The sequence below is a fragment of the Somniosus microcephalus genome, chromosome 12 (assembly GCF_052327205.1).
Source record: "Somniosus microcephalus isolate GS21.2 chromosome 12, FLI_Smic_1.0, whole genome shotgun sequence".
Lineage (NCBI taxonomy): Eukaryota > Metazoa > Chordata > Chondrichthyes > Squaliformes > Somniosidae > Somniosus > Somniosus microcephalus.
Genome location: NC_140998.1, coordinates 114,894,908 through 114,919,976, shown reverse-complemented (window position 1 = coordinate 114,919,976; position 25,069 = coordinate 114,894,908). Strand labels below are relative to the sequence as shown.

The 25,069-nt window shown below is 45.9% G+C and overlaps 1 protein-coding gene across 4 annotated transcripts in view; it reads left to right on the top strand.

Moving 5' to 3' along the window:
- Positions 1 to 25,069, top strand: part of LOC147109470 (uncharacterized) — a 196,005-nt gene that overhangs the window by 153,553 nt on the left and 17,383 nt on the right. For 2 of the 4 annotated variants that reach the window (XM_086003435.1, XM_086003434.1), the window contains exons 12-15: positions 2,034 to 2,096; positions 3,583 to 3,862; positions 12,865 to 13,027; positions 20,448 to 20,509. In XM_086003435.1, coding sequence (XP_085859561.1) covers positions 2,034 to 2,096; positions 3,583 to 3,862; positions 12,865 to 13,027; positions 20,448 to 20,509 — 568 coding nt within the window. Of the gene's footprint in view, positions 1 to 2,033; positions 2,097 to 3,582; positions 3,863 to 12,864; positions 13,028 to 17,004; positions 17,197 to 20,447; positions 20,510 to 25,069 lie in introns of those variants that run through there. The other 2 variants (XM_086003437.1, XM_086003436.1) reach the window with 2 other exon arrangements.

The window sequence follows — 25,069 nt, the reverse complement described above, 5'->3', positions numbered from 1 at the left end:
AACGATATGCACACGGCAGGGGCCACTAATGTACACAGTGGATGTTGGGAAGAACATTGTGAAACACCATGTTGACCAGATCCTAGAGTCACAGGAACGAGTCAACCCCATGTCTCGCGTACCTGGTGATGAACCCGACATACAGGTAGCATCTGCCCCAGAAACAGTAGCATTGGAAGCTGATGAACCAACTGACGACAGGGGGCCTTTGCACCAAGAGCAAGACACTCCGGAAAGGCGCTATCCAGAAAGGATCAGGAAGCCGCCCCAAAGACTGAATTTATAAATGGACTATTTTCAGTTAATGTGCATGTTAAAAGTGTTAATTGTTAAATGAATGTTATGGTACTGTCAATCTAAAAGGGGAGGAATTGTAGTGTATGTACCTTTTAAGGGGAGAACTACTTTTTACAGCTCCTGTATACTGTAGTACCGGCAGTGACCACACCTGTATATAAACCCTGAGTAGGGATCTGTACTATTTAGTTTCAGAGTAACCCTCATCCAGTAAACACCTGTTGATTGTTCCCTGCAGTCTCGTGTCTAGTTATTGAAGGACACATAACATCAAGATACACGGACCTAACAATCTCCAGCTTTTTCCAGTTCTGATGAAGGGTCCCAGACCTGAAACGTTAACTCTGTTTCTCTTTCCATGGATGCTGCCTGGCCTGCTGAGTGTTTCCAGCATTTTCTGTTGTTATTTCAGATTTCCAGCATCCGCAGTATTTTGCTATTTTACCCCTAGGTCTCTCTGTTCGTGCACCCCCTTTTAGGATTGTATCTTTTAGTTTATATTTCCACTCCTAATTCTTTCTACCAAAATGTATCACTTCGCACTTTTCTGTGTTAAATTTCATCTGCCACGTGTCCACCCATTCCGCCAGCCTGTCTATGTCCTCTTGAAGTCTATCACTCTCCTCCTCACTGTTCACTATACTTTCAAGTTTTGTGTCATCTGCAAATTTTGAAATTGTGCCCTGTACACCCAAGTCCAAGTCATTAATATATATCAAGAAAAGCAGTGGTCCTACTACCGACCCCTGGGGAACACCACTGTATACCATCCGGAAAAACAACCATTCACCACTACTCTCTGTTTCCTGTCACTTAGCCAATTTCGTATCTATCAATATAAATAATAACTAAGACCAATCTTTAAAAGGAATCTTGGGGGAAAAATTGCGTTGCGCCCCCTTTGGGGCGCTAACTTCACCGAAAAAATTAGCGCCCCTGCGACCGAAATTCACTGGCAGTGCTCCAAGAGGGAGGCGGGACGCCACTGGAAGTGCCCCGCCTCCCTCTTGGGGCGCTGCCAGTGAATAGCACGGTGCTACGTGCTGCAGTGCCACGCTCTGTGGCATGTCGTGCCGTGGTACTGCAGGCCTTCCTCCCCTTATTAAAGGAGAGGGGCCTAGTGCAGCGCGACCCGGGGCCCAGCTGGGCCACCAGGGATCGGAGTGCCAGCAAAAGAGCCCGGCATTCAAGAGAAGTGCTGGGCTCATGGAGCGCAGCTGGCACCCCGTGGGGGTGGGGTGGGGGGGGGTGGGGGGCTGCACAGAAGGCTGGGGACAGCAACAGGGGCAGGTGCTAGCAGGCGGCCAGCAACAAAAATTGCTGCCCGGCATTTCCCCTTTAATTTGCGTCGCCCTGGCTGCAGGTAGGCTCCCCTGACCCTGTCGGACATAGCGTCCAGCGGTAAGTCAGGGGGCGCTACCGAAGATCGCGGCCGGGGCGCTACGCACGGCAATGACGTCATCGCCGGCAGTGCAGCACCGCGGGGCGCCAAAGGTTACCACCGCATCTAACCTCCCGCTGAATTTCGCGGGAGGCATTGGCGGCGCGCGCCCAGGCGCTAGTCGCATTGCGCCCTGTTAGCGCCCTCTTAGGGCACTAACAGGAGGTGCAAATCAACCAAATTTTTAGGCCCTAATATATACAGAGCAGTAACCTTTCCAGCAACTAACCAAAAATAATGGTGCAGATTCTCTATATATCTTAAAATTGGTAATTTGTTGTTCTACTTCCCACAGCACTAGTTTTATCTTCAAATGACACTAGAAAACCTCCCCGTCATATAGCAAGCAGCTGCAGTGGTAAGAAAAACAATTTTAAATGATAGATTTAAATGTTGTGTGTAAGTGAATTTAAGACTGTAATTCAATTTCTAGGTTCAGATGGTGAACGTGAGCCATTTGAACTTCACTCTTGTTTGTTTTCAATTCTCTTCCTGCTACGACACTGTCAGAATGTTATCAGAAAACATTGATAAGTTATATTTGAAAGGTAATGAAAGGAGGAGATGATGGGATTTTCAGAGTGGTGCTGAAATGTTCTTAAAGTAAAACTGTACGTAATATCGACACTGCTGATATATTTTTACTTGGGCATCCAGTGACAGCTTGAAGTTCTCCCTGGTTAGTAATGGATATAAAAAGTAGAGTTTCTTTTTGCCCTGCCCCAGTAATATGTTTGAACCCCCAGAGTAACTTGCACTGCAGTACCAGATCCCACTGGATTCCTGTGTGCACAAGAACACCTCAATACACATTTGTACTTCACAAACTAACTCTTTCATCCCGAGACTAGGCCAGTCCCTTCTAGTGATCTCTGTGGCGTGGATTTCACCTCTCCCAACGTTAATTTCATTCTGACGCCAAGTCTCGGGGATCTCCAGTGTCCAGCAACAGTGATGTCATCAAGCAGGCTAAGCCGCCAATCACATTGAAGAATTCTCGCACACAAAACCAGAACATTAAAAGCATTGATTATCCTTCACGTTTAATACATTTTACAGAGAGCGAAATAAAGATTGGGACATATACATGGGATTAAGGTAGAAGCTGAAATATCATAAACAAACTTTTTTTTTAAATGAAAAAATAATTTTAATTATATAAGAAAGGAATTTTTACCAGAATGGAAACATTTTGACATTCCACAAATATAAAATTAGTTTTTCAGGGCCAGAGAGGTTGTTCAGCAGTAGTTATGACTTAGTACACCGTCAAAAACCCAGTTAGCCCTCATTGAACAATGCTCGACTTTTTCTGGGGTTTATAATGGTGATATTAGAGCACAAGAGCTGAAGTTCTCGTCAGTTCAGTGATTTCAAAAAGATTGCCGTCTGTGGCGTCTTCAACAGTGTGCTCTGTGGAGGAGCAGGGAATTACTGACAGCGACTTCTGGATTTCCGCATTTAACCGTGCATGTGCGGACACCAGAAGTTGCTGTCAGTTTTCAAGGTAATGACAGCATACACTGACAGTTTCACTGTCAATACAACCGCAGAATCCGGACCTCTTGGTGTCACTAAGATCACTAAAGTCAAGGTTGGACCTGCACCAGCAGGCTTATAATACACTTTTGGAGTGGGCATGAGGAAAATGACTGTATGGCACAGGCCGCAGCATAACCAGAGGCAAATTGCAACGTGGCTTTTATCGTAAGAATAGTACTGTAAATGGAAATACAAACAGAGGTTCTTTTGGGATGGGGGCGAGTACAGAGAAATGTAGCTTATCGTATGCATTAAGGGATTCTGCTTCACTTTACTGCAGTGTTATTTTTGCTTCAATAAAGGTGAACAAGAATTAGATTCTCCTCATCTGAGCTCACTGATTCAAGCACCAAGCGATGACTCCGTGTCCAATGGAACCACAACACTGTCACAAATAGAAGATATCAGACAACATCTGCAGTCCCTGGAAGCAGATTACCAGGAGCTTGTCACACTTCTTTCAAGGGCCAGCAGGACTGTGCCAGCACATCGAAAGCTAATGCACAAGCAGAAAGGGCAAAGCACTGTGAAAAATGTCAAACTACTTGCACAGCTTACATTACAGCGGCAGAAGGATATTTGGTATTTATCCAAGGAGAGAGTTGAATGGATGAACTGCAAAAAGTAACTTATTTCTAAATATTGTCATTTCAGACTGACATGACTATACTATAAACATCCGTTAATTATTTCCTGTCCACACAACAAATGAAAATGATTGACAGTGATGACAACATCCCCATTAATATCAATTTATGCCAAGACATTTATAGGAAATACTAACAATGCAGTGAAGTGCAGAGATTATGAAAAGTTTTTTACTCCAAAACTTTAAATATCTAAATGCGCACCCAAGGACAAACCACAATGTTAATTTTTCAGGTTCAATTTTGTTGCCTTAATTTTGTATTTCTTGACTGCATTAATCACAGCACATTATATTAGGCTATTCCATTCCACACTTCAGAGATGTACCCACAGAATCTAGGATGTCACTTCAGGGCAGTACTGAGGGAGTGCTGCACTGAGGTAGAGCTACAGAGACAGAGGAAGAACTTGCATTTATAATAAGCTCTTTCATGACTGCAAAATGTCCCAAAGCTCTTCAGAGCTAATGAATTACTTTTGAAGTGAAATCACTGGTGTACTGTAGGGAAATGCAGCATCCAGATTGTGCACAAGTTCCCACAAACTGCAATGAGAAGTCCCCCGCCCTTCTCTCTCTAGTGCCATGGGATCTTCTACATTCACCTGAGAAGACTGACAGGGCCTCGTCTTTTGGCTGAGATATTATGCTGAGGCCCAACTGCCTGCTCAGATAGATGTAAAAAATCCCATAGCACTCTTCAAAGAAGAGCAAGGGAGCGATCCTGGTGTCCAGGCCAACATTTATCCTTCAACCAACATCATTAAAATCAGATTACCTGGTCATTTATCTCATCATTGGTTGTGGGAATTTGCTGTGCATCAATTGACCAGCATGTTTGCCTACATTATAAAGGTGACTATACCTCATAAGTACTTCATTGGCTGTGAAGCATTTGGGGACATGGATGGTGATTTATGAATGCAATTTATTTTTTACTTTGTGTATGAATATTGTAAGATGCATTGTCACAGATTGCTAAATATAGCCTCATATAGGTCATAGGGCAACAAAAAGATCTACATAGATTTATGGCACCAGTATGTTTTTTGACTTTAAAAAACTATAAAAATAGCAATAAATGCTTGTCAACTTCAACCAAAAGGGAACAAAACAATATTGTTATTCAAAGGGATATTCATTTTTAAAGATGGTAACATTTTACCTGAACTAAATCTGTCATGGAGTGTAGTACATTTGGGAGCATTATGGTACACATACAGTTATGTGTTTTTGCTCATTTGATTCCATAACCAATTAGATAGAAGTAATCTAGGAGCTTGTGTTTATAATAAATCATTTTTCTACAACCAATACAGTAATTTTAAAAGAAGCACATTCTAAAAACAAAAATATAAAACTTTCCAGAACAAATTGTAATTAAGCTATGACACTTGGAGTAAATAGGATAATGTGGAGGTAAGATAGTGTACTTACTGGTGTACCTCTGACAAAAACTTTCAAACTGCAGTCTGATGGTTTGGCCTTATGGCATGACAGTCTGCACAACTACCTGCTTATATCTCAGTAGATGATGTGGCACAGCCCAGGACCCAGTTGGTTGATTTGGCATCCACTGAAGTGTACAGGATTCCATCAATTTGTTAACTTGTCAAGGCATCGAAGCAGGGAATATGATTCTCTGTCTCCTACTTCATGGTGAATTTGATGGAAGGGAATACACTCTTAATTGCACAGTGCAGTCTCTCCAAAACCTTCCTCTGCTTTTGTCATCAGTTCCATTTATCGTCCTAGTGGCATTTGCAATTTTTGCATACCTAAAAAAAATTATTCATTGGCATGCTCAGTATTATGAATTATGCTACTGAATTGCAGATTCATATCAAATGTGTACAAACACCACTATAAAGGTTTGTCACATGTAGTTGATGTGCCCCTTTAATAATCAAGAGTGAAGATTTCCTCTGTGGACTGGATGGAGCAAACTCCATAAACCAGTTCTTAAGGAACAGAACAAAAATCTTCCTCCCAGCATAGGAACATAGGAAAGTGCAGGATCAGAAAAGATTCTGCAGCCCATTTACCTGGTCTTAAAAATTAATACCCCTCAATTTGTACATAAATTTTCCACACTATCTGCCTCTCTGGACAGTTTATTAAGTAAATGTGCAGACAGTACTGAAATCTAAACTTATATGCACCTTTCCTTTTCAAGGCTTGATCCTATGTCCTCTGGTCCTAGAGTTTGTGGAAATATCAAACATTATTGGGGTTCAGTTACCTATTCCTTAAGGATCTTGAATAATCACATTCATTGTTGGTTTCAGTGAACTATTCACCACTACTCCCAGATCCCTCTCCTGTAGCCTAGTCTCATAAGCTTGCATTTGTCTGCATTAAATGCCATTAGCCACTCCTCCCAAATTGTCTAGATCTTTTTGTATTTGGTTTCCGTTTGCCTTTTTCCTGTTGTTTAAACTCCTCTTCTGCAACCGTAAAGAGCTTTATTTTTGTTCAATTTCCAAATCATTTTTCTATACATTATAAACAACAAAAGCATCAGCATTCCCAATAGAAATTCCTCTTTCTGATCTTTTTGGACAAAGTGAAGGACCAACAAAGGAATGTCAGGCAGTTCAGGTGTCCCCCTCACAACCCATGTCACCACAGGTGCACACAGTTCAATTTCACAGAGTATGAGTATACACAAAGAAACCGATTCCCAAAGTAGGTGGTGATTAAATATCCGATGGCACAGATAGGTAAACGTTGGACTAATCTGTAATGCTGGATAGTTCTTTGAAAGCACTCCAATAATGGTTTCAGCAGGACGGCATGAAAGGAAGCATGCCAGGGTGTTCAACATTTAGCATAGATTTAGTGTCATTAGAGTGTCAGTCATGACTCATTGGTAGCATTGTCACCTCTGAATCAGAAGGCTGTATGTTCAAATCCCACTCCAGAGACTTAAAGACAAAATCTAGGTTGACACTTCAGTGCAGTACTGAGGCAGTGCTGCATTGTCAAAGGTGCCGTCTTTTGAATGAGACATTAAACGTCTGCCCTCACAGGTTGATGTAAAAGATACCACCACACTATTTTGATGAAGAACAGGGGAGCTCTCCTTGGTGTCCTGGCCATATTTATGCCTCAACAAACATCTAAAACAGATTGGCCTAGAAATTCAGTATAGCCACTTTTGGGGCGGTAAAGTCGGGCGGGCGCTAAAGTTTGCGCCCGGCGCAAAGTCGATGGCACTTCGCCGATATTCAGTAGCTTTGCCCTAAGAGGTTGCTTGAGCGCTAAAACTGGCGATGCACGCCTATCTTTAGGCACTAAGCCGGCGGTGCTGAGGGATAGCGCCGAGGCCGGGCGCAGCGCAGGTGCAGTCATTTCTTGATTGACAGCAGACACCGTGGCGCCGGCCAGCTCTTAAAGGGGGAAGGGTCGACTTGCTCTGCTGCAACGGCTTGCACACTGCAGCCTTCCAGCTAGGCCTGAACACTGCTGGTGATCAGAAGGAGCCATGGCAACGGTACAGAAGGCCCGTGAGCGTGCCCTGCGCTTCTCAGCCCATGACTTGAAGGTGATGGTGAGGGCCTTGGAGAAGAGACAGCACATCTTGTTCCCAGACACTGGCAGGAAGCCTCCCACCAGCGTCTATAGGAAAGCCTGGAGGGAGGTCGCCCGCTGGGTGTCGGCCACCGGCGATGCCCCCAGGGACAATGTCCAATGCCGGAAGAAGTTTAATGACCTGACCAGGATTGTCAGGGTGAGTACCCTTTCCAGTCTCCTCCTCATCCTTGCATGTACACCTGACATGATGGGCAAAGGGACCTGAAAGCCCTAATGGCCAGCCCTCAGCCAGCAGCTATGGGACAGTCATGAACATCAATTGCACATTCTGCACTTTACACCATGGGAGGCAGTGCACACCACATCAGGGCTACACACTGGCCAAGCTATTCCATCATGGGAGGCAGCGCAGACCACATCAGGGCTACACACTGGCCAAGCTATTCCACCATGGGAGGCAGCGCACACCACATCAGGGCTACACACTGGCCAAGCTATTCCACCATAGGAGGCAGCGCACACCACATCAGGGCTACACACTGGCCAAGCTATTCCACCATGGGAGGCAGTGCACACCACATCGGCTACACACCGTACTTACAGGCCGTCCTTTCTCTTGCAGGCAAAACTTGCCAACAACCGAAGGCACCAGGAGCAGACCGGGGGAGGCTGCCCCCAGATCCAGGAGCTCACTCCCCTGGAGGAGCGCGTGAGTCGCCTCATGGGACCCCGGGTGATTGGGCCTGTCGCCTGTGGGGATGCCGACCCTCTTCTGGGCCACAATGGTATGGACATCACCTTTTGGACCTCTCTCGTCGCACTTGCGCATCCGATCTACCTCCTTTGCCATTGTCCGACCAATGCGCTGAATGCCACCAGTCATGCCTCCCTCGCTGACGCCCTCTCCTCACTCTAAAGCTACTCTTGTGCCTTCCTGCTTTCAGCTGGTGACGAGGAGCTCCCTGAAGCTGCCAGTGACAGCCCCTCCGAGGAGGAGGAGGAGGAGGAGGAGGAACAGGAAGGCGGACCATCAGGGCAGTAGTGTGCGGCTGCAGATGCCGAAGTAGTGGACACGTCTTCCCTGGAGGAGAGCCTGGAGGAAGTGTCGGAGGGGAGTGTAGCTGCTGGGACCAGTGGCGTCCAGCAACCCAGGAGGGCTGCGGTTGGTCCGCGGCCTTCCCCCCAGAGGGGGGAAGGATCGGAGGGGAGTGCAGTTTCTGGGCCCAGTCGCCGCCGGCAACGTGGCAAGGGTCGGCCAGCTCTGCCCCCTGCTCCCCAGCAGGAGAGTCCGGACTCCAGTCCGGCCACGTTCAACTCAGAGGAGGCGCGCCACCTCGATCAAATGGCCCAGGATTCGGATCGCCGGCACACCGAGCTGATGGGAGTAGTGGCACGGATGCCTGAGGCCATCGAGTCCCTGGCTAGTAGTGTGCGTGAGTTCGAGGCCTCACATGCCGCGAGTGGCCGGCTGATCAGTGATGCCGTCCAGACAGTGGCTGCTCTGTTGCGGTCGCAGACCAGGGCAACAGGGGCACTGACTGCTGCCACACGCGCTGCGTCAGCCAGGCATCGCCTGGACACCCGCCGCGCTGCAGCAGCACAGCGGGCTGCCCTTCAGCAGATTGGTGCACATGCTGCAGTGCAGGCCCGTGCGAGTGCCAGAGTGCCACATCACCAGCCAGGGCCGACCATTCGCCAGATTGCACACATTCCTCCAGCCGTCACCGCCACTCCCCCAGTGGCGCCTCAACGGCAAGCGGCTGCGAATGATGTTGGCCAGGCACAGCTGCGCCAATCACCAGCCGGCCCCTCGAGGGGCAAACCCCGTCTAGGCCGCCCCCCAAGGGCATCTGCCGGAAGGACATCTAACCCTCAGGAGCCTTTCCCCAGCCTCGCAGCAGCCACTGGGCAGAGCTTGCGGAGGAGCAGCAGGCTGGGCAGGGGCCCCAAAAGGCTCGACAAGGTCTCGCCCTCGCGGCCCAATAAGTAGACGGTGTGGCCAAGTGTTATTTTATATGGCGATGCCTATGTTTCTTTTGGGGATGGTTTTGTTTCTGGGGATGTTTTTTGGGTTAAGGCCGAGGATGAAGGCCATTTTTGAACAAATGTTCAGTTATTCCTCCCCAGGTTGTGGGAGTGAGTCATTTGATGTACTGTTTTTTGGGGCCGTTGAATGTTTCTGGGTTTCATGTGGGAAGGGGTTTCATTGGTCTAAAATAAAGATTTCTCTTTATTCAGAGAGTGTCCATGTTTGTTGCTGTAAGTGTTTGTTGCCTTCGCCGGCTGAGGGCTTGCGGAGCGGCTGCGTTCATGTTCCTTCATGGCCACAAGGCATTCCCTGACAGGGGGCTTAGAAATGACATTCAATAAGCCGCCGACGGACGGCCCTTGGACCTTCTCGCTCCCTCCTGGGATGGTACTCCTCCTCCTCCTGCTCCTCCTCCTCATGCTCCTCCTGCTCCTCCTCCTGAGGTGGTGGTCCAGCGTGAGGTGGCAGTGCCTGAGTCCTGCGGAGAGCCAGGTTGTGCAGCATGCAGCAAACAGCGACGAATTGGGACACTCGGTCCGGGGAATACTGCAGAGATCCGCCGGAACGATCCAGGCAGCGGAACCGCTGCTTGAGGACGCCAATTGTTTGCTCGATTATGTTCCTGCTCGCTTGATGACTCTCGTTGTATGCCTCTTCAGCAGGGGTCCTGGGCGCGCGGAGCGGGGTCATGAGCCAGGTACACAAAGGATAGCCTTTGTCCCCGAGAAGCCATCCTCTTGGGGGAGGCTGTGCCTCGAACATGTCACGCACAGTTGTCTGCCGCAGGATAAAGGCATCGTGGCTGCTGCCTGGAAAGCGGGCATTGACAGCTAGGATGCGCTGCTTGTGGTCACACACCAGCTGCACATTGAGGGAATGGTAGCCCTTCCGGTTGCGGTAATCCTCGGCATGCTCCACAGGTGCCCGCAAAGCCACATGCGTACAGTCAATGGCGCCCTGCACCAAGGGGAAGGCCGCGAATCTTGCAAATCCCAGTGCACGCTGATGCTGCCTCTCCAGGGCCATGGGGAAGGAGATGAATTGGCGTCTCCTTCTGAAAAGGGCATTGGTCACCTGGTGGATGCAGCAATGCACGGCGAACTGGGATATGTTAGCAATGTCCCCAGCAGCGGATTGGAAGGAGCCGGTGGCATAGAAGTTCAAGGCCACCGTCACCTTCGCCTCCACCGACAGAGACGTCCTGCTCCTGAGCTTTGGACGCAGATCTCTGCGAAGCAGATGGCAGATCTCTCCAACCACCTCCTTTCGGAATCTCAGCCTTTTTACGCATCGCGCGCCACTCATGTTGAGGTAGGAGCGCTGTTGACGGTATGCCCTGACTGGGTAAGGCCTATGTTGCCGACGCCTGTTGCCCCCTCTGCGTCTAGCCAGGGCTGCCCCTCTCACACCGCGTCTGCGAGCCCTACGGACATGACGCTGAAACTCAGCGTTGGCACCCCATGCAGCCCCCATAATATGCTGCCAAACAGTCAAATATCCAAGAGGCCATTTGCAACGCTCTGGCCTGAAGCCAAAAATACCTGAGCTAGTGTTGGCCCAAACCAGAAAGCTGTCTTCCTTGGTCTCTCTCCAGAAATCCGTTGCACAAGAGTGTTTGCTGCAAAATGCCTGCCCTTTATAGTGCAGGGTAAGTGCCCTTTAATTTACGCTCCCCGGGGCCCGCGTCGGCTCTGTTGCGTTCCACTAAACAAGCGTGCGGGCCGCCAGCCGCACAATGGGGCGGTCCCACTGAAGTTCTGGATCGGGGCGCGCAAAGGGCATTGCACGAGGATATGACGTCATTTTCTGCACGCGCAGGTGAGCGCGCGCTAAACTTTGCGCCGGCGCTAAATGTCTACTTAATTTGGGGCGAGGCGCAGATCGTGCTGCGCCCGGACGCTACACGCATAGCGCCCAAAATTCACTTCTCTTAAGGCGCTAACGGCTGGCGCAAGCAACTGAATTTCTAGGCCATTATCTGGTCATTATCACATTGCTGTGCGCAATTTGGCTGGTGCATTTCCCCACATTAAAACAGTAACTTTCAAAAAAAGTACTTCATTGGCTATAAAGCACTTTGCAGCGTCCCGAGGCTGTAAAAGGCGCTATATATTTATTTCTTCTTTCTTTCATAGCGTGATTGGCTGTACCAGATACCTGCAACCATATGTGCAGGCATTGTCACACTTACTTGTCAATGAGGAGTGGGAGCTGTCTTCACAGGGTCTGGGTCCTTCACCATCCTGTGTACCCCCTGAACCTGTCCAAATCTGCAAATAGAGCTCTGAATAATTATACAAATAGGCTGATTCCAGAAAACTGTGTGCTATTAGCACGTTACATTCCAGCAAGATTTGCACCAATTCTTAATCATCTAGAACTGACTGATGAAATCAGCCTGATCCTCTTTCCCCTCAAAGGCCTAACCTTAAACTCTGACTCAGATCTACTGTACTATCTTGTGGTTTTAATGTTGAATGTTTAAATGTCTTAATCTAAATGTACACTCTCGGGAGCCGCAAGCCTACATTTCGTTGTACTGCACTTGTGCACTAACAATGACAATAAAGTTTATTATTATTATTATTATCAGCCCTTGCTTGCATGGTTCCTTGACTAATGGTTCCAGTCCAATATTGTGTCCAAGATCATGGTTTGTTATCTATTGCACCCTTTCATAGATTTCCCAATATATCCCTGATAAATTGAAGTCACCCATAATGACTGCATGCTTCTGTATACACTTCCTTTATCTGCCTACAAAGTTTTTGGTCCAATCCCTCCTTACCTGGCATCCAATAGCAGATACCCTTAGTTCATTTCCTGCCTCTCATCCCTGTCCACCGGGTTTCCACCTTATCCACATATGGACTAGAACAATCCATCATCATTATACAGAAAAAGCTACACCCCTTCTAAGTTTATCTTTTCTATCTTTATATCCATGAATGTTTACTCAAACTGTTGTTGTTGAACAAGATCTCTGTGATGCGTATATCAAAACCTTCCTCTCCAGCAAAGATTAAAAGGTCTCCCATTTCATTCTTAATATATTCTTATTTGGAACTTTGAGGCATTCACGTCATCACTCCCTACACTGATGTGTTTATTTATCATGTCAGTATTCGGTCATACCCTTACACTCTATGCATTTACCTGCTGAATCTTTTTCGCTTAGGAAAAGTCTTGTTGCCTGTTCCTTAAATTAATAATGCAATAGCTCTTTTTTTATTGAAACAAATTAAGAAGTAACACATTCATCTGAGTACAAGAGCAGGGAATTTAAATTTTCATAGAAAATTGTCAGCATGGCTTACTACAGGTTTCAACAGTGATTTGTGTACATTTACTCATGTGTTTACTGGTTTACAGTACAGTGCAGAGGAGGTTTGCTCATCTGGAAGCTCATGTACGCCTACTGGCTCGAAACATAGCTCACTTGGCTGATGAGATTGGCTCCCAGAATTCACTGCTACAGAAAATACATTCATTGCAATGGGAAATACAAAAAACACAACATGCTTACAACAAAGCGGTGGGTACCTTTATTTTTCTCTGGATTGCTAGAAAAGGTTTGAAAAATAATTTAAACAGAATGCAGGTAGTTTCTGAAATGTTATAGGAGAATGCGGTATTTTAAAAGAAAATTTAATTCCCAAGATGTGTGTGTCACTGGCAAGGTCAGCATTTATTGCCCATCCCTAGTTGAGGTGGTGGTGGTGAGCCGCCTTCTTCAACCGCTGCATTGCAATGGTTTGATGCAACCGAGTGGCTTGTTAGGCTATTTCAGAGGACAGCCACATTAGTGTGGGACTGGAGTCACATATAGACCAGACCGGGTATGGACAGCAGGTTTCCTGCTCTAAAGGACATTAGTGAACGAGTTGGTTTTTTATGGCAATCCGACGGGTTCACGGTCACTTTTACTGGTACCAGCTTTTTATTTTAAGATTGAAAAAAGACTTAATTCAAATTCTAAAATAGACAAGTTGAGGCTGTTGTGATTACATTTTGTTTATGATGCTGCTCAGGTGAGAAACACTTTACGGGGTAGATTTTCAACTTGCTGCCGAGGCGTAATACTGGCGTTGTGGATTGACCGCTCATTATAGAAATTGCCCGGTTTTCATTTTCATCGGGCAGTTTCTAGAATGGGCAGCCAATGAGGAATACCAGTTTTACACCCGGGTGGAAAGTTGAAAATCTACCCCAATTAGTTTAAAAGCAATTTGATTTAAGAAAAAAAACGATACTAGTAGATTTTCCATGGCGTCATTCACAGGTAGTCTGGAGCATGTGGTGGGAAATAATGCAATTTGTGTAGGGAACAGAGTAAGTAGCCAAAGAGTGGAGCAGGCAGGAAGGTGAGAGCTAAAATGGGGTTGGAGTTGGGTGCAAGGCCAAGTGGAAGTGGGGCTGGAGCAAGGTCAGTTTCCTGTCACTTACCAGCTGGGAGTGGCAAAGTGCACAGTTTGGGTGAGACTGACTGGGTCTGGGAGAGGCATGTGAAGGTGTTTACAGTGCTGAGCTAAAGAGTATGGGGTTTATAGTACTAATTAGGAAGAGTGGCAGGGCCTGTGTTGACCTGGGATCTCAGGATTGTTGCCATTAATAAAACTAGCAAATCACCAACTGCACCCCGCCCCAACTTCACTGTTTGACTGCTCCGTCAATGAAATATGTTTCTTTTGAAGAATGTCAATGCTTATCCAATGAACTCTACAGACATACCAAACTTGGCCCAGAAATTCGGGTCGGGGGCTTCCCGCGGGTACAAGCCTCCAACCTGCACTTACCTAGCGCGCTGGCCGTTGGGATTCCGATCCTGGGCCTCCTCCAACTGCCAGCACGCAGTGCTTGCGTATCCCAGGGGCGCAGTTCGTTTGATGCATCCCCTGGGATCACGTGGGTCATGGAGAGCCAATGGTAGCAGGGAATGCTTCATTCATAAGTTTGACAGGACCTGTCAAACCTATAAATACTATAAGCCCCAAAACATCACTAAAACTTCAAATAATTTTTTTTTTTTAAATCACATTTAAAAAATAACTATAAATTACATAAAATAACTATTTTAAACAATTTAAATTTTTGAAAAAATGAATTACATTTTCTAACGGGGCTAAAAATAAACTTACCTTTCTTTAAAGTATTTAAAAATAATAAACCTGTGGAAAAAATGTTTTAATTTTAATTAATTCACCACTTACCTTGTTAAAAGCGGGCCTTGCGCCTGCTTTTTATGTGTAACTCCTGGAGACTTACCCTCCCGGAAAAAGCTGGAAAAACAACGTAAGTTCAATGCGCACGCGCTGCCTCTCCGGCGCACGTGTTCCACCTCTGAACCCCTTCTTTCAGGGGAACGGAAGTGCCGGTTTCCCACGCATGCGCAGTGCATGCAGGAAACCGGCACTTTCGTTGGGCCTACGCGTGAGTATCCCGTGCATACTCATGCATTGGGACCCGAATTTCTGTGCCAAGAATAGACAGAGACACACTGTTTACCACATACTGGCCCAGAAATTGAGCCCACAGCTCAACGGCCGGCGTGCTAGGTAAGTGCAGGTCGGTGGCTTGCACCCGTGGGAAGCCCCTGACCTGAATTTCTGGGCCACTATATAACCTTGCATATTTCAGGCCAGCAAGTTGCAAAACAATATTAAAGCATTCATAATGATTACATAGATATAACCATCAAATAAATACCTTGATAGAATAAAATCATCCTTTCATTAACAGTTAACTAAATTGAATACTTGCTATTTCAACTCATGATCTAATTAGAAATCAGATAATTACTCCTAATTAAAGCTTTGGTCTTTACAATGTTCTAAATAAAATAGGGAATCTCTTGTGGTCCCAGCATCTGGAAGTGAAATGTGGGAGGGGAAGAGGCTGTTGGCTGCAATGTCAGTGAATGGGGCACGGGAAGAAAGAGTGGGCTGGAGTACTCAGGTCAGGCACTCATGGGCAGTAGGGAGCAGACCCTGTACTGGACCACTTGGGCGGGTGGGGTGGGGGAGGGTGATGCTTGGGAAGGGACAGAAGCTGGGCAGATAGGGTAAAATTCCCAAATTGAGAGATTGAGAGAGATGGGAACTGGGGAATTAGCAGATTGACCCCCGCAACAATCCTATTTCCTGTGGTGTTATGGGGTTGGCATCTGATTAGTACATAGTGCCCAGCAGTAAGCATGGTATGGACTGATCAGTAATGTTAGAAAGTCACAATCAATCAATCAGATAATATTACAAAAACAGACACAATATTTTTAATAGGATAGATAAATGGAACTTAATAGGAGTTGGCTATGTATTGGTTGGAAACAGAACAAATAAACATGCCACAGACTTTGACAGATTTCTTAGGAATGCAATGTCAATTTACAGCCTTTCCCTATCAATTATTTTGTTTGCGCTGTAAGAAAATAAAAAAAATGCTGCTGGTTTGTTGAAGATCACATCTATCAAAAAGTATTGTGTTTGTAAGACTGTTGCATTGTATGTCTGTATAATTGTAGATGTCTTCAAGAGTTACTGATTAGTACATGCTAATGTCACATTATCAGTCACATGCCCACCATAGGCCAATCAGATGTAGCGAATTATTTCCAGAAAAACACACAAGACAGTCTACTTGCTACAATGAATCTGAAATTCTCTCTAGCCCGTTCTTACATTTTTGTTACCATTTCCCAATCTACTTTGCTGTCACATTTTTGGGTGATATTCTACTTTGTTGCAGCATCACCAACTACTTCTGTAAGCAGACCTTGTGTCCACTGCATTCTGGAGTGTGCCTTCACCTGCTCAATATCTAGGTTAAACAATAGCAAGACGCAGGGATCGAATAGAGAAACCTTGTTACTGTTCACTGGTTTACTGGAATATATCACCTGCTGCTCCTCATCTTCAGTGGGTGGACTTATCAGATCTGGACTCAGGCTATAAACCAATGGACAATTTCTTTAACATAGAACAGTATGCAGTGCAAGCCATTGTATTTACAAATATTGTTATCCTTCACAATACATATATCAATAAAGATGCTTCCCCTGAGCTATCTTTCAACATCACTAGATGAAACACTGCCATAGCATCAAACTATCATAGACCGTCTGCTGGTTGGAAACTGACTGTAGACTGTTCAGCTAAAAGGAGGTAGTAATTGGAATCCCAGGCCACAGAGTTAACCATCAAAAGACTTCAACAAAACAATGGCCTTGCTCTATTCGCAAGCCCAAAGACCTGTCTTCACCCAGACTCAGCTGTCCATAAAGAATGACTACCCCAGACAGGGACGATTCCTTGATCTTTGCCAGACTTGTAGCTCCCTGTGAAGACACAGACAGACTAACTTATTTTATTTGGCTGCCATTCATACTCAATTACATAGGACATTTGCCTCCCAGTTTAGAAATATCTGTGATAATTGAAAAGGTAAAACAAGTACAACCCAATGCATCTGCACTTGTCAACATTTGCATCTTAAAACCATCTTTTGTTTCAACAGGAGCCTGTCACAGATTCACTGATGTATATTCAACACCTCACTGATTCCCATCCAGGCAGCCTGTCTGGGTTCTACGATAGCAAAATACTGCGGATGTTGGAAATCCGAAATAACAACAGAAAATGCTGGAAAAACTCAGCAGGTCAGGCAACATCCGTGGAGAGAAATTTGAGTTGACGCTTCGGGTCGAACCCTTCTTTAAAACTGGAAAGAAAAGAAGATAGATCGGAGGCAGGGCTGCGATCGGACAAAAGAATAAAAGAAACAAAAGAAGTAAAAGAGACAATAAAAGGTATTAGAAGCTAGACGAGATGGTAATAGGCTGAGATTAGGTGTAAAGTGTACTGGCAGGGCAAGAGATAGCTGCCAGGTGTGAGAGAGAAACAAAAGGAAAGCGGGGGGGGGGGGGCGAAAGGAGTGGAAAAATTACAAGAAAAAATGAAATAGGGGCCGAGGTTATGATCTGAAATTGTTGAACTCGATATTGAGTCCGGAAGGCTGCAGAGTGCCTAATCGGAAGATGAGGTGCTGTTCCTCGAGTTTACGTTGAGCTTCCGTGGAACAATACAAGAGGCCAAGGACGGTGAGGTCCAAGTGGGAATGGAGCGGTGAATTAAAATGACAGGCGACCGGAAGCTCGGGGTCACCCTTACGGACTGAACGGTGGTGTTCCGCAAAACGGTCACCCAATCTGCGTTTGGTCTCCCCAATGTAGAGGAGACTGCATCATGAGCAGCGAATACAGTATACTAGATTGCGAGAAGTACAAGTAAATCGCTGTTTCACCTGGAAGGGGTGTATGGGGCCCTGGACAGTGGGAAGGGGGGAGGTATAGGGGCAGGTGTTACATCTCCTCCGTTTGCACGGGAAGGTGCCAGGCGAAGGGGAAGGGCTGTTTGGGGTGATAGAGGAGTGGACTAGGGTGTCTCGGAGGGAGCGGTCCCTGCGAAATGCTGAAAGGGGAGGGGAGGGGAAGATACGTTTGGTGGTGGGATCACTTTGGAGGTAGCGGAAATGCCGGGGGATGATCCATTGAATGTTGAGGCTGGTGGGGTGAAAGGTGAGGACACGGGGAACCCTATCGTGGTTCCGGGAGGGAGGGGCAGGGGTGAGGGCAGAAGTGCGGGAGATAGAACTGACACGGTCGAGGGCAGTGTCAACCACGGTAGAGGGGAATCCTCAGTTGCGGAAAAAGGAAGACATGTCTGAAGCACTGGTGTGGAAGGTGGCATCATCGGAGCAGATACGGCGGAGACGGAGAAGCTGGGAGAATGGAATAGAGTCCTTACAGGAAGCGGGGTGAGAGGAAGTGTAGTCCAGGTAGCTGTGGGAGTCAGTGGGCTTGTAGTGAATATTGGGATAGGTTTCCGACCAATATTCACTACAAGCCCACTGACTCCCACAGGTACCTGGACTACACTTCCTCCCCCTCCCACCCCGCTTCCTGGAAGGACTCTATTCCATTCTCCCAGCTTCTCCGTCTCCGCCGTATCTGCTCCGACGATGCCACCTTCCACACCAGTGCTTCAGACATGTCTTCCTTTTTCCGCAACCGAGGATTCCCCTCTACCCTTGTTTGACACTGCCCTCGACTGTGTCAGTTCTATCTCCCGCACTTCTGCCCTCACCCCTGCCCCACCCTCCCGGAACCACGATAGGGTTCCCCTTGTCCTCACCTTTCACCCTACCAGCCTTCACATTCAACGGATCATCCTCCGGCATTTCCGCTACCTCCAAAGTGATCCCACCACCAAACGTATCTTCCCCTCCCCACCCCTTTCAGCATTCCGCAGGGACCGCTCCCTCCGAGACACCCTAGTCCACTCCTCTATCACCCCAAACAGCCCTTCCCCTTCGCCTGGCACCTTCCCATGCAAGCGGAGGAGATGTAACACCTGACCCTATACCTCCCCCCTTCCCACTGTCCAGGGCCCCAAACACCCCTTCCAGGTGAAACAGCGATTTACTTGTACTTCTTGCAATCTAGTATACTGTATTCGCTGCTCACGATGCGGTCTCCCCTACATTGGGGAGACCAAACGCAGATTGGGTGACCGCTTTGCGGAACACCTCCGTTTAGTCCGTAAGGGTGACCCCGAGCTTCCGGTCGCCTGTCATTTTAATTCACCGCTCCATTCCCACTCGGACCTCACCGTCCTTGCCCTCTTGTATTGTTCCACGGAAGCTCAACATAAACTCAAGGAACAGCACCTCATCTTCCGATTAGGCACTCTGCAGCCTTCCGGACTCAATATCGAGTTCAACAATTTCAGATCATAACCTCGGCCCCTATTTCATTTTTTCTTGTAATTTTTCCACTCCTTTCCCCCCCCCCCCTTTCCTTTTGTTTCTCTCTCACACCTGGCAGCTATCTCTTGCCCTGCCAGTACACTTTACACCTAATCTCAGCCTATTACCATCTCGTCTAGCTTCGAATACCTTTTATTGTCTCTTTTACTTCTTTTGTTTCTTTTATTCTTTTGTCCGATCACAGCCCTGCCTCCGATCTATCTTTTCTTTCCAGTTTTGAAGAAGGGTTCGACCCGAAACTTCAACTCAAATTTCTCTCCACAGATGTTGCCTGACCTGCTGAGTTTTTCCAGCATTTTCTGTTGTCTGGGTTCTACATTGTATATGTATTGAACCAGCTGGCTGTTCTGTATGAACCCAGGTTATTAGATCCTTACATTTTAATATTAGTAATAAAGAATTCAAATCAATAATCTAATACAAACACATCTTTATCAGATTTGCACTTTTTCCCTCATGATCTGTTCCTATTCCATTCCCCCCATCCAGGAATAAAATGGCTCCAACCCCATTCCTCAATGACCAGAATTTTTTTGTTGTTGCTTACTTTAGTTTTAGCCAATACCTTGGACTCAGCCTCCTCCATCAACCTTTCTCTACTCCCCCTCTACTCCAGGAAGGCACCAAACACCTCGAGTCTCTTCGCCGAGAGCAAGCGGAACCCAAGCACCCCACCCACCCGCCCCTTCAACCACCGTCTGTCCCACCTGTGACAGAGACTGTAGGTCCCGCATTGGACTCATCAGTCACCTGCAAACTCATTTTTAATGTGGAAGCAAGTCATCCTCATTTCCGAGGGACTGCCTAAGAAGAAGAACTCCCCCTTACCCCCAATAATAGCTCTAATGCAAGTGTTATTCATTGAATATACTTTGGAATCAATGATGATATATCCTGAATTATATGCAACAGAAAATTCCAATAATTATTATTATAGACCACTACTACCTAAAGAACAACAACTAGCATTTATATAGTGCCTTCAACAAAATGATAAACTTTGTATATAATGCAAAACCTCCTTTGGAGTATTCTGCAATGTGTACCTTACACTATTACCAGACATTCTAATAATGTGGCTGAAATAATGTGATGTTGCTAATGTTATTGAAGAATATTTAATATATCGGCAGGCTGGGGACCCTGACAGATTATCTACTAAACAGAATTCTTCCAGTATTTCGGAGCTATCACAGTAAGTACATGTTTTGAGCATAGATATCTGTAAAATGATGGATCTAATTCTAAACAATTGACAAAGACAGAACTTGCATTTATATGGAATCTTTCACGACCTCAGGACATCCCAAAGTGCTTTATAGTTAATTAAGCACTTTTGAAGTGTAGTCACTATTGTAATATAGGAAAAATGGCAAAAGCTCACAGCAGGTTCATCTGTTTCTGAAAAGACAAAAGACAGGTTAATGTTTGGGGGTGGGGGGAAGACTCTTCAGAATTAAGGGTCTTCTAAGGCATTAAAAGCTGTTGTTTCTTTTCAGACACTGATGGATCTTTTGAGAATTTTCTGCTTTTATTTCTTTTTTGCTACTGACATTTGCAATGGCAATCAATAATACCATTCTTAATTGTACACATTCTGCTCTTATTAATAAGAAAACATACAAAGTCTAAAGCATATCAAAGTGTAAATTTAATAACAAAACCCGATGTTAATGCCTTGTAAGAAAAGGAAACCCGAACGCATTGAAGTCTTTGTCATTGCACTGATGTAGTTACAGTCTGAAACTAAAGCAACAAATGTGCACACAGACAGCAGGTCAGACAGCACCTGTGGAGAGAATTGGCAAGTTCACATTTCACGTGTAACCGTGAATCAGAACCCAGTTGTGACTGACCTGCCACATGTTTCCAGCATTTTCTATGGTTTCCGATTTCTAGCATTTGTCATTGTTTTGCTTTTTGTTTACATATTTTCATATCAGTAACCCTCTCTTTAACAGAAAATATTTTTTGAACTATAAGATTGTATCTTATCAACCACTAGCATATTACTCAACTGTAAGAATCAGGGTGAAAATCAGTCCTGTAACATCTTATTATATAACGTAGACTTATTTGTGTTGGGACACTGGAACGTTCAATATTTCTCATTAATTACAAAATTCATGTGTCTGAATAATGTCAATTGCTTGATGAATAACATTTTACCACAGAATGTTCACTTAACAGGACTTTAGTGATCAGGGATTTACAAATTTATTGTTGCATAGTTTTTTGAAGAATTGTAATTGGAGTAAAAATTGGATAAAACATTGTGTTTTATATTATTAGTACTTCCTCCTCTACTTTTACAATGGCCCGGATCTTGTGGCGCCGATGACAGCGTACGCACAGCATATGCCATCGTAAGCCTTGTAAAAGGCCCGCAGGTTCCGGGTTTCCACATGCGCTGCGCATGCGCGAAAACCCGGAACTTGCGATCTGTCAAGGTTCGCCATCACAGATCATATGAACTGACCCCCAAAATCACTTTCGCTGCCAGAATTGAGCTATTTGCCCAACTACTGCCCAGCAAATGCCCACGAAACCCTTACGCCTAGTAAAAGCAGGCGTAGGGCCTGCTTTCACCAGCATAAGGGTTAATATAAATGTTAAATTAAAAATCATCCACAAACATTTAAAATTAGTTTATGTAAATTTTGGCCCGGATTAAAATGTTTAAAATTATATTTCAAAAATTAAATTTTTATAGTAAATGCTTCAATAAAGGGACTTTTCATTAAATTTGAAAATGGTGTGGCGTGACACGACGCGCACCGCGGACCCCTGCGACCCCCGTACGACGGACCGTACGAAGTACTACAAACTGGGGACAAGGTCTTCAAGCTGCGACTTGGCGACAGGGTTGAGACAGTCTCCATCGACCGGCTCAAACCAGCACACACAGAACCAGGGGAACAGGTCCCCGTGGCCCGGCCTCCAACTAGAGGCCGTCCCGCCAGCAAGCCAGCACAGCCGGCGGCGAACCGCCAGGCCCCGCCAACTAGACCGGCGATAACGCAGAGCCGCTGCGGCAGAACCATCAGACCACCGTCACGACTCGTCCACTCCTCCTAAGCGGATTCTGGGGGGAGCTCTGTGGCGACACGCCACCACTGGACACAATCCGCTCACGGCGGTACGGACAGTTTAAGCAGACGCCCCCAACTGGGGGCCCTTTCCTCCAGCAACTTGTTTCCCACAGGGACAGGCTGCCGGGAGCACTTCCTGTCTGGGGAGTATTTAAGTCAGGTGCGGGCTCTTCCAGTTCCTGTTTTGCCATGAGGCTGAAATAAAAAGCTGTACTGTTTCATTGGCTCTGGTCTCGACTCCCACGTTTGCCACGGTATCTCAACAATGGGAACATTTATTTTTATTCCACATTGAGTTCATGCTTATGGGGATTCTGTTCATAAATTGAATCCCCAAAAGAATATGAGGAATCCTCCTTTCTGATAGGAGGACCTGGCCCACGTGATCCCAGGGACTCTTTCAAACTGCCTGCGTCCCTGGGATCAGTGGGCCCTTACGCAGGCGTGCGCCTGGAGGTCTAGGACCTGAAGCCCGGGAGCCAGCTGGTAGATGCAGATTTTTTTTTCTGGTTGGAGGCGTAATCCGGAGGTAACCTCCAACCGCAAATTCCGGCCCAGTGTTTTTCTCCTCGCCAAAGGTGCTGACTCTCACTGTGTATGGTTCTTTTGGCAGCAAGAACCCTCTGGTACCTTTCTCAAGTGGCCATTCTTCATGTATGAGCCTGAACAGTTGAGTTTTGGTACCACAATGAGCCTGAAGCTGCCCTCACCTGACACATACATATATGCACTTCCAGCAGGGGTAATGGATGGCAAATAGCAACGTGAATTCAGTGATTTCCCCCCGCCCCCAACCCAGGGGTACTGAAACAAATTGTGCTGTTCCTATCCTTGCCCCAGCTGAGATATGCTAACTTAGCACAGACCAGGTATTTAAACCGGGGTCCCTCTTGTTCTGTATGGCTCAGCTACTCACCACCTGTTATTACTCCTATTGCTTTTAACTTTTTGAAATAACAGAAGATATGTCGCATGTTATATGAATTAAGTAAAGCATGCAATCTCCACGAAACAGTTTTTACTAAGATGACATTTACATTTGAAATGATGCAGCTAACAGGAATGAAACAGCGGAGGTAGCAATAAAATGTAATTTGCTAACTTTGCTGTTTTAAAAATTTTATTTGTAGTAAGAACATAAAAAATAGGAGCAAGAGTCGGCCATATGTCCCCTCCAGCCTGCTCCATCATTCAATAAGATCATGGCTGATCTACCTCAACTCCACTTTCCCGCCCGATCCCCAGAAATGAGTCAGACTTGCACACAAAGTAACAATTTACAGAGATACTTAGGATAGCACATGGACAAAAATATTGGATATTACAGTTCAAGCTGTGAGGCTGCAAAATTCAAACCCATTTCCAGTTTTTCTCATTTTTAACCCCACTTCAAAGAATAATGAGTCATTTTACTTATCCAGACAGAGAACATTCGACAGATGGAACAAAAAGCAAAAAAATGCAGATGCTGGAAACCTGAAACAAAAAAAGAAAATGCTGGTAATACTCAGCAGGTCAGACAGCATCTGTCAAGAGAACACGAGCTGATGTTTCTGGTAATAAACTCTTCCTCAGAATTGGAAGATATTACAGACCAACAGCATTTAAAAAGGAATACAACAAGGGAAAGGGGTGGGTGGGTGGGGGGAAGAGAGAATTAAAAAAAAACACACGCAATGACCACATACACAGGAAAATAAAAGTAAAGAAAATAGAATGACCAGTAAAGTGCTTAAGTGGAGAAAAGGAGATGGTGAAATCCCAGAATATGTGAATGAGACTAAAGGAGACATGATGATCGAAATCAATGCCCTGCTGTTCCTCGAACTTGTGTTGAGCGTCATTGGAAGAGTGTATAAGGCCAAAGACTGAGCGATCAGAATGGCAATGGGGCAGAGAATTGAAGTGACAGCAAGCTCAGGGTTGCAATTGTGGACAGAATGGTGGCGTTTGGCAAAGCAATCACCTAATCTGCATTTGGTCTCTCCGATGTATAGGAAAACACACAGACTGATCTGCCAGGAGCATAGAATCCTTTTCCTTTTCAGTAGGCTCAGGCCAGAACACAGTGCTGCAAAGGTTCCTGTGGAACACAGCAAAGGCTTAATACAATGTGTAGACAAAGTGTAGTATCAATAAAAGTGATCATGATTGTTGTAAAATTCCAACCGGTTCACTAATGTCCTTTAGGGAAGGAAATCTGCTGTCCTTTCCCGGTCTAGGCTATATGTGACCCTAATCCCACACCAACGTAGTAGACTCTTAACTGCCCTCTGAAGTGGTCCAGCAAGCAATTCAGTTGTATCTAGGGCAAGTAGGGATGGACAATACACTAACATCTCGAGAATGAATTTAAAACAAAGAAAATGTAGTCATAAGGTAATTTGCAAAAGAAAGCTACCACTTCTACAAGGGCTGAATCTGGGTGAATCAGTGCTGCAACAGTGGCCCTCTCCCACTTACTTCTGCAGCATAATGGAAAGGTTCTTAAGCACATTCCCATCATCCAACTATTCTGTGAGTAGGAATCTGGCATTGAACACAGCTTTTTAATTGCCAACATTTATGGGTGATTCCCATATCAAGAGCCACCTCATCTCCCACCAAGCTAAAACACCCAGATATTATAGCATGAGTATGAATTTTATGCAGTTCTTATTACA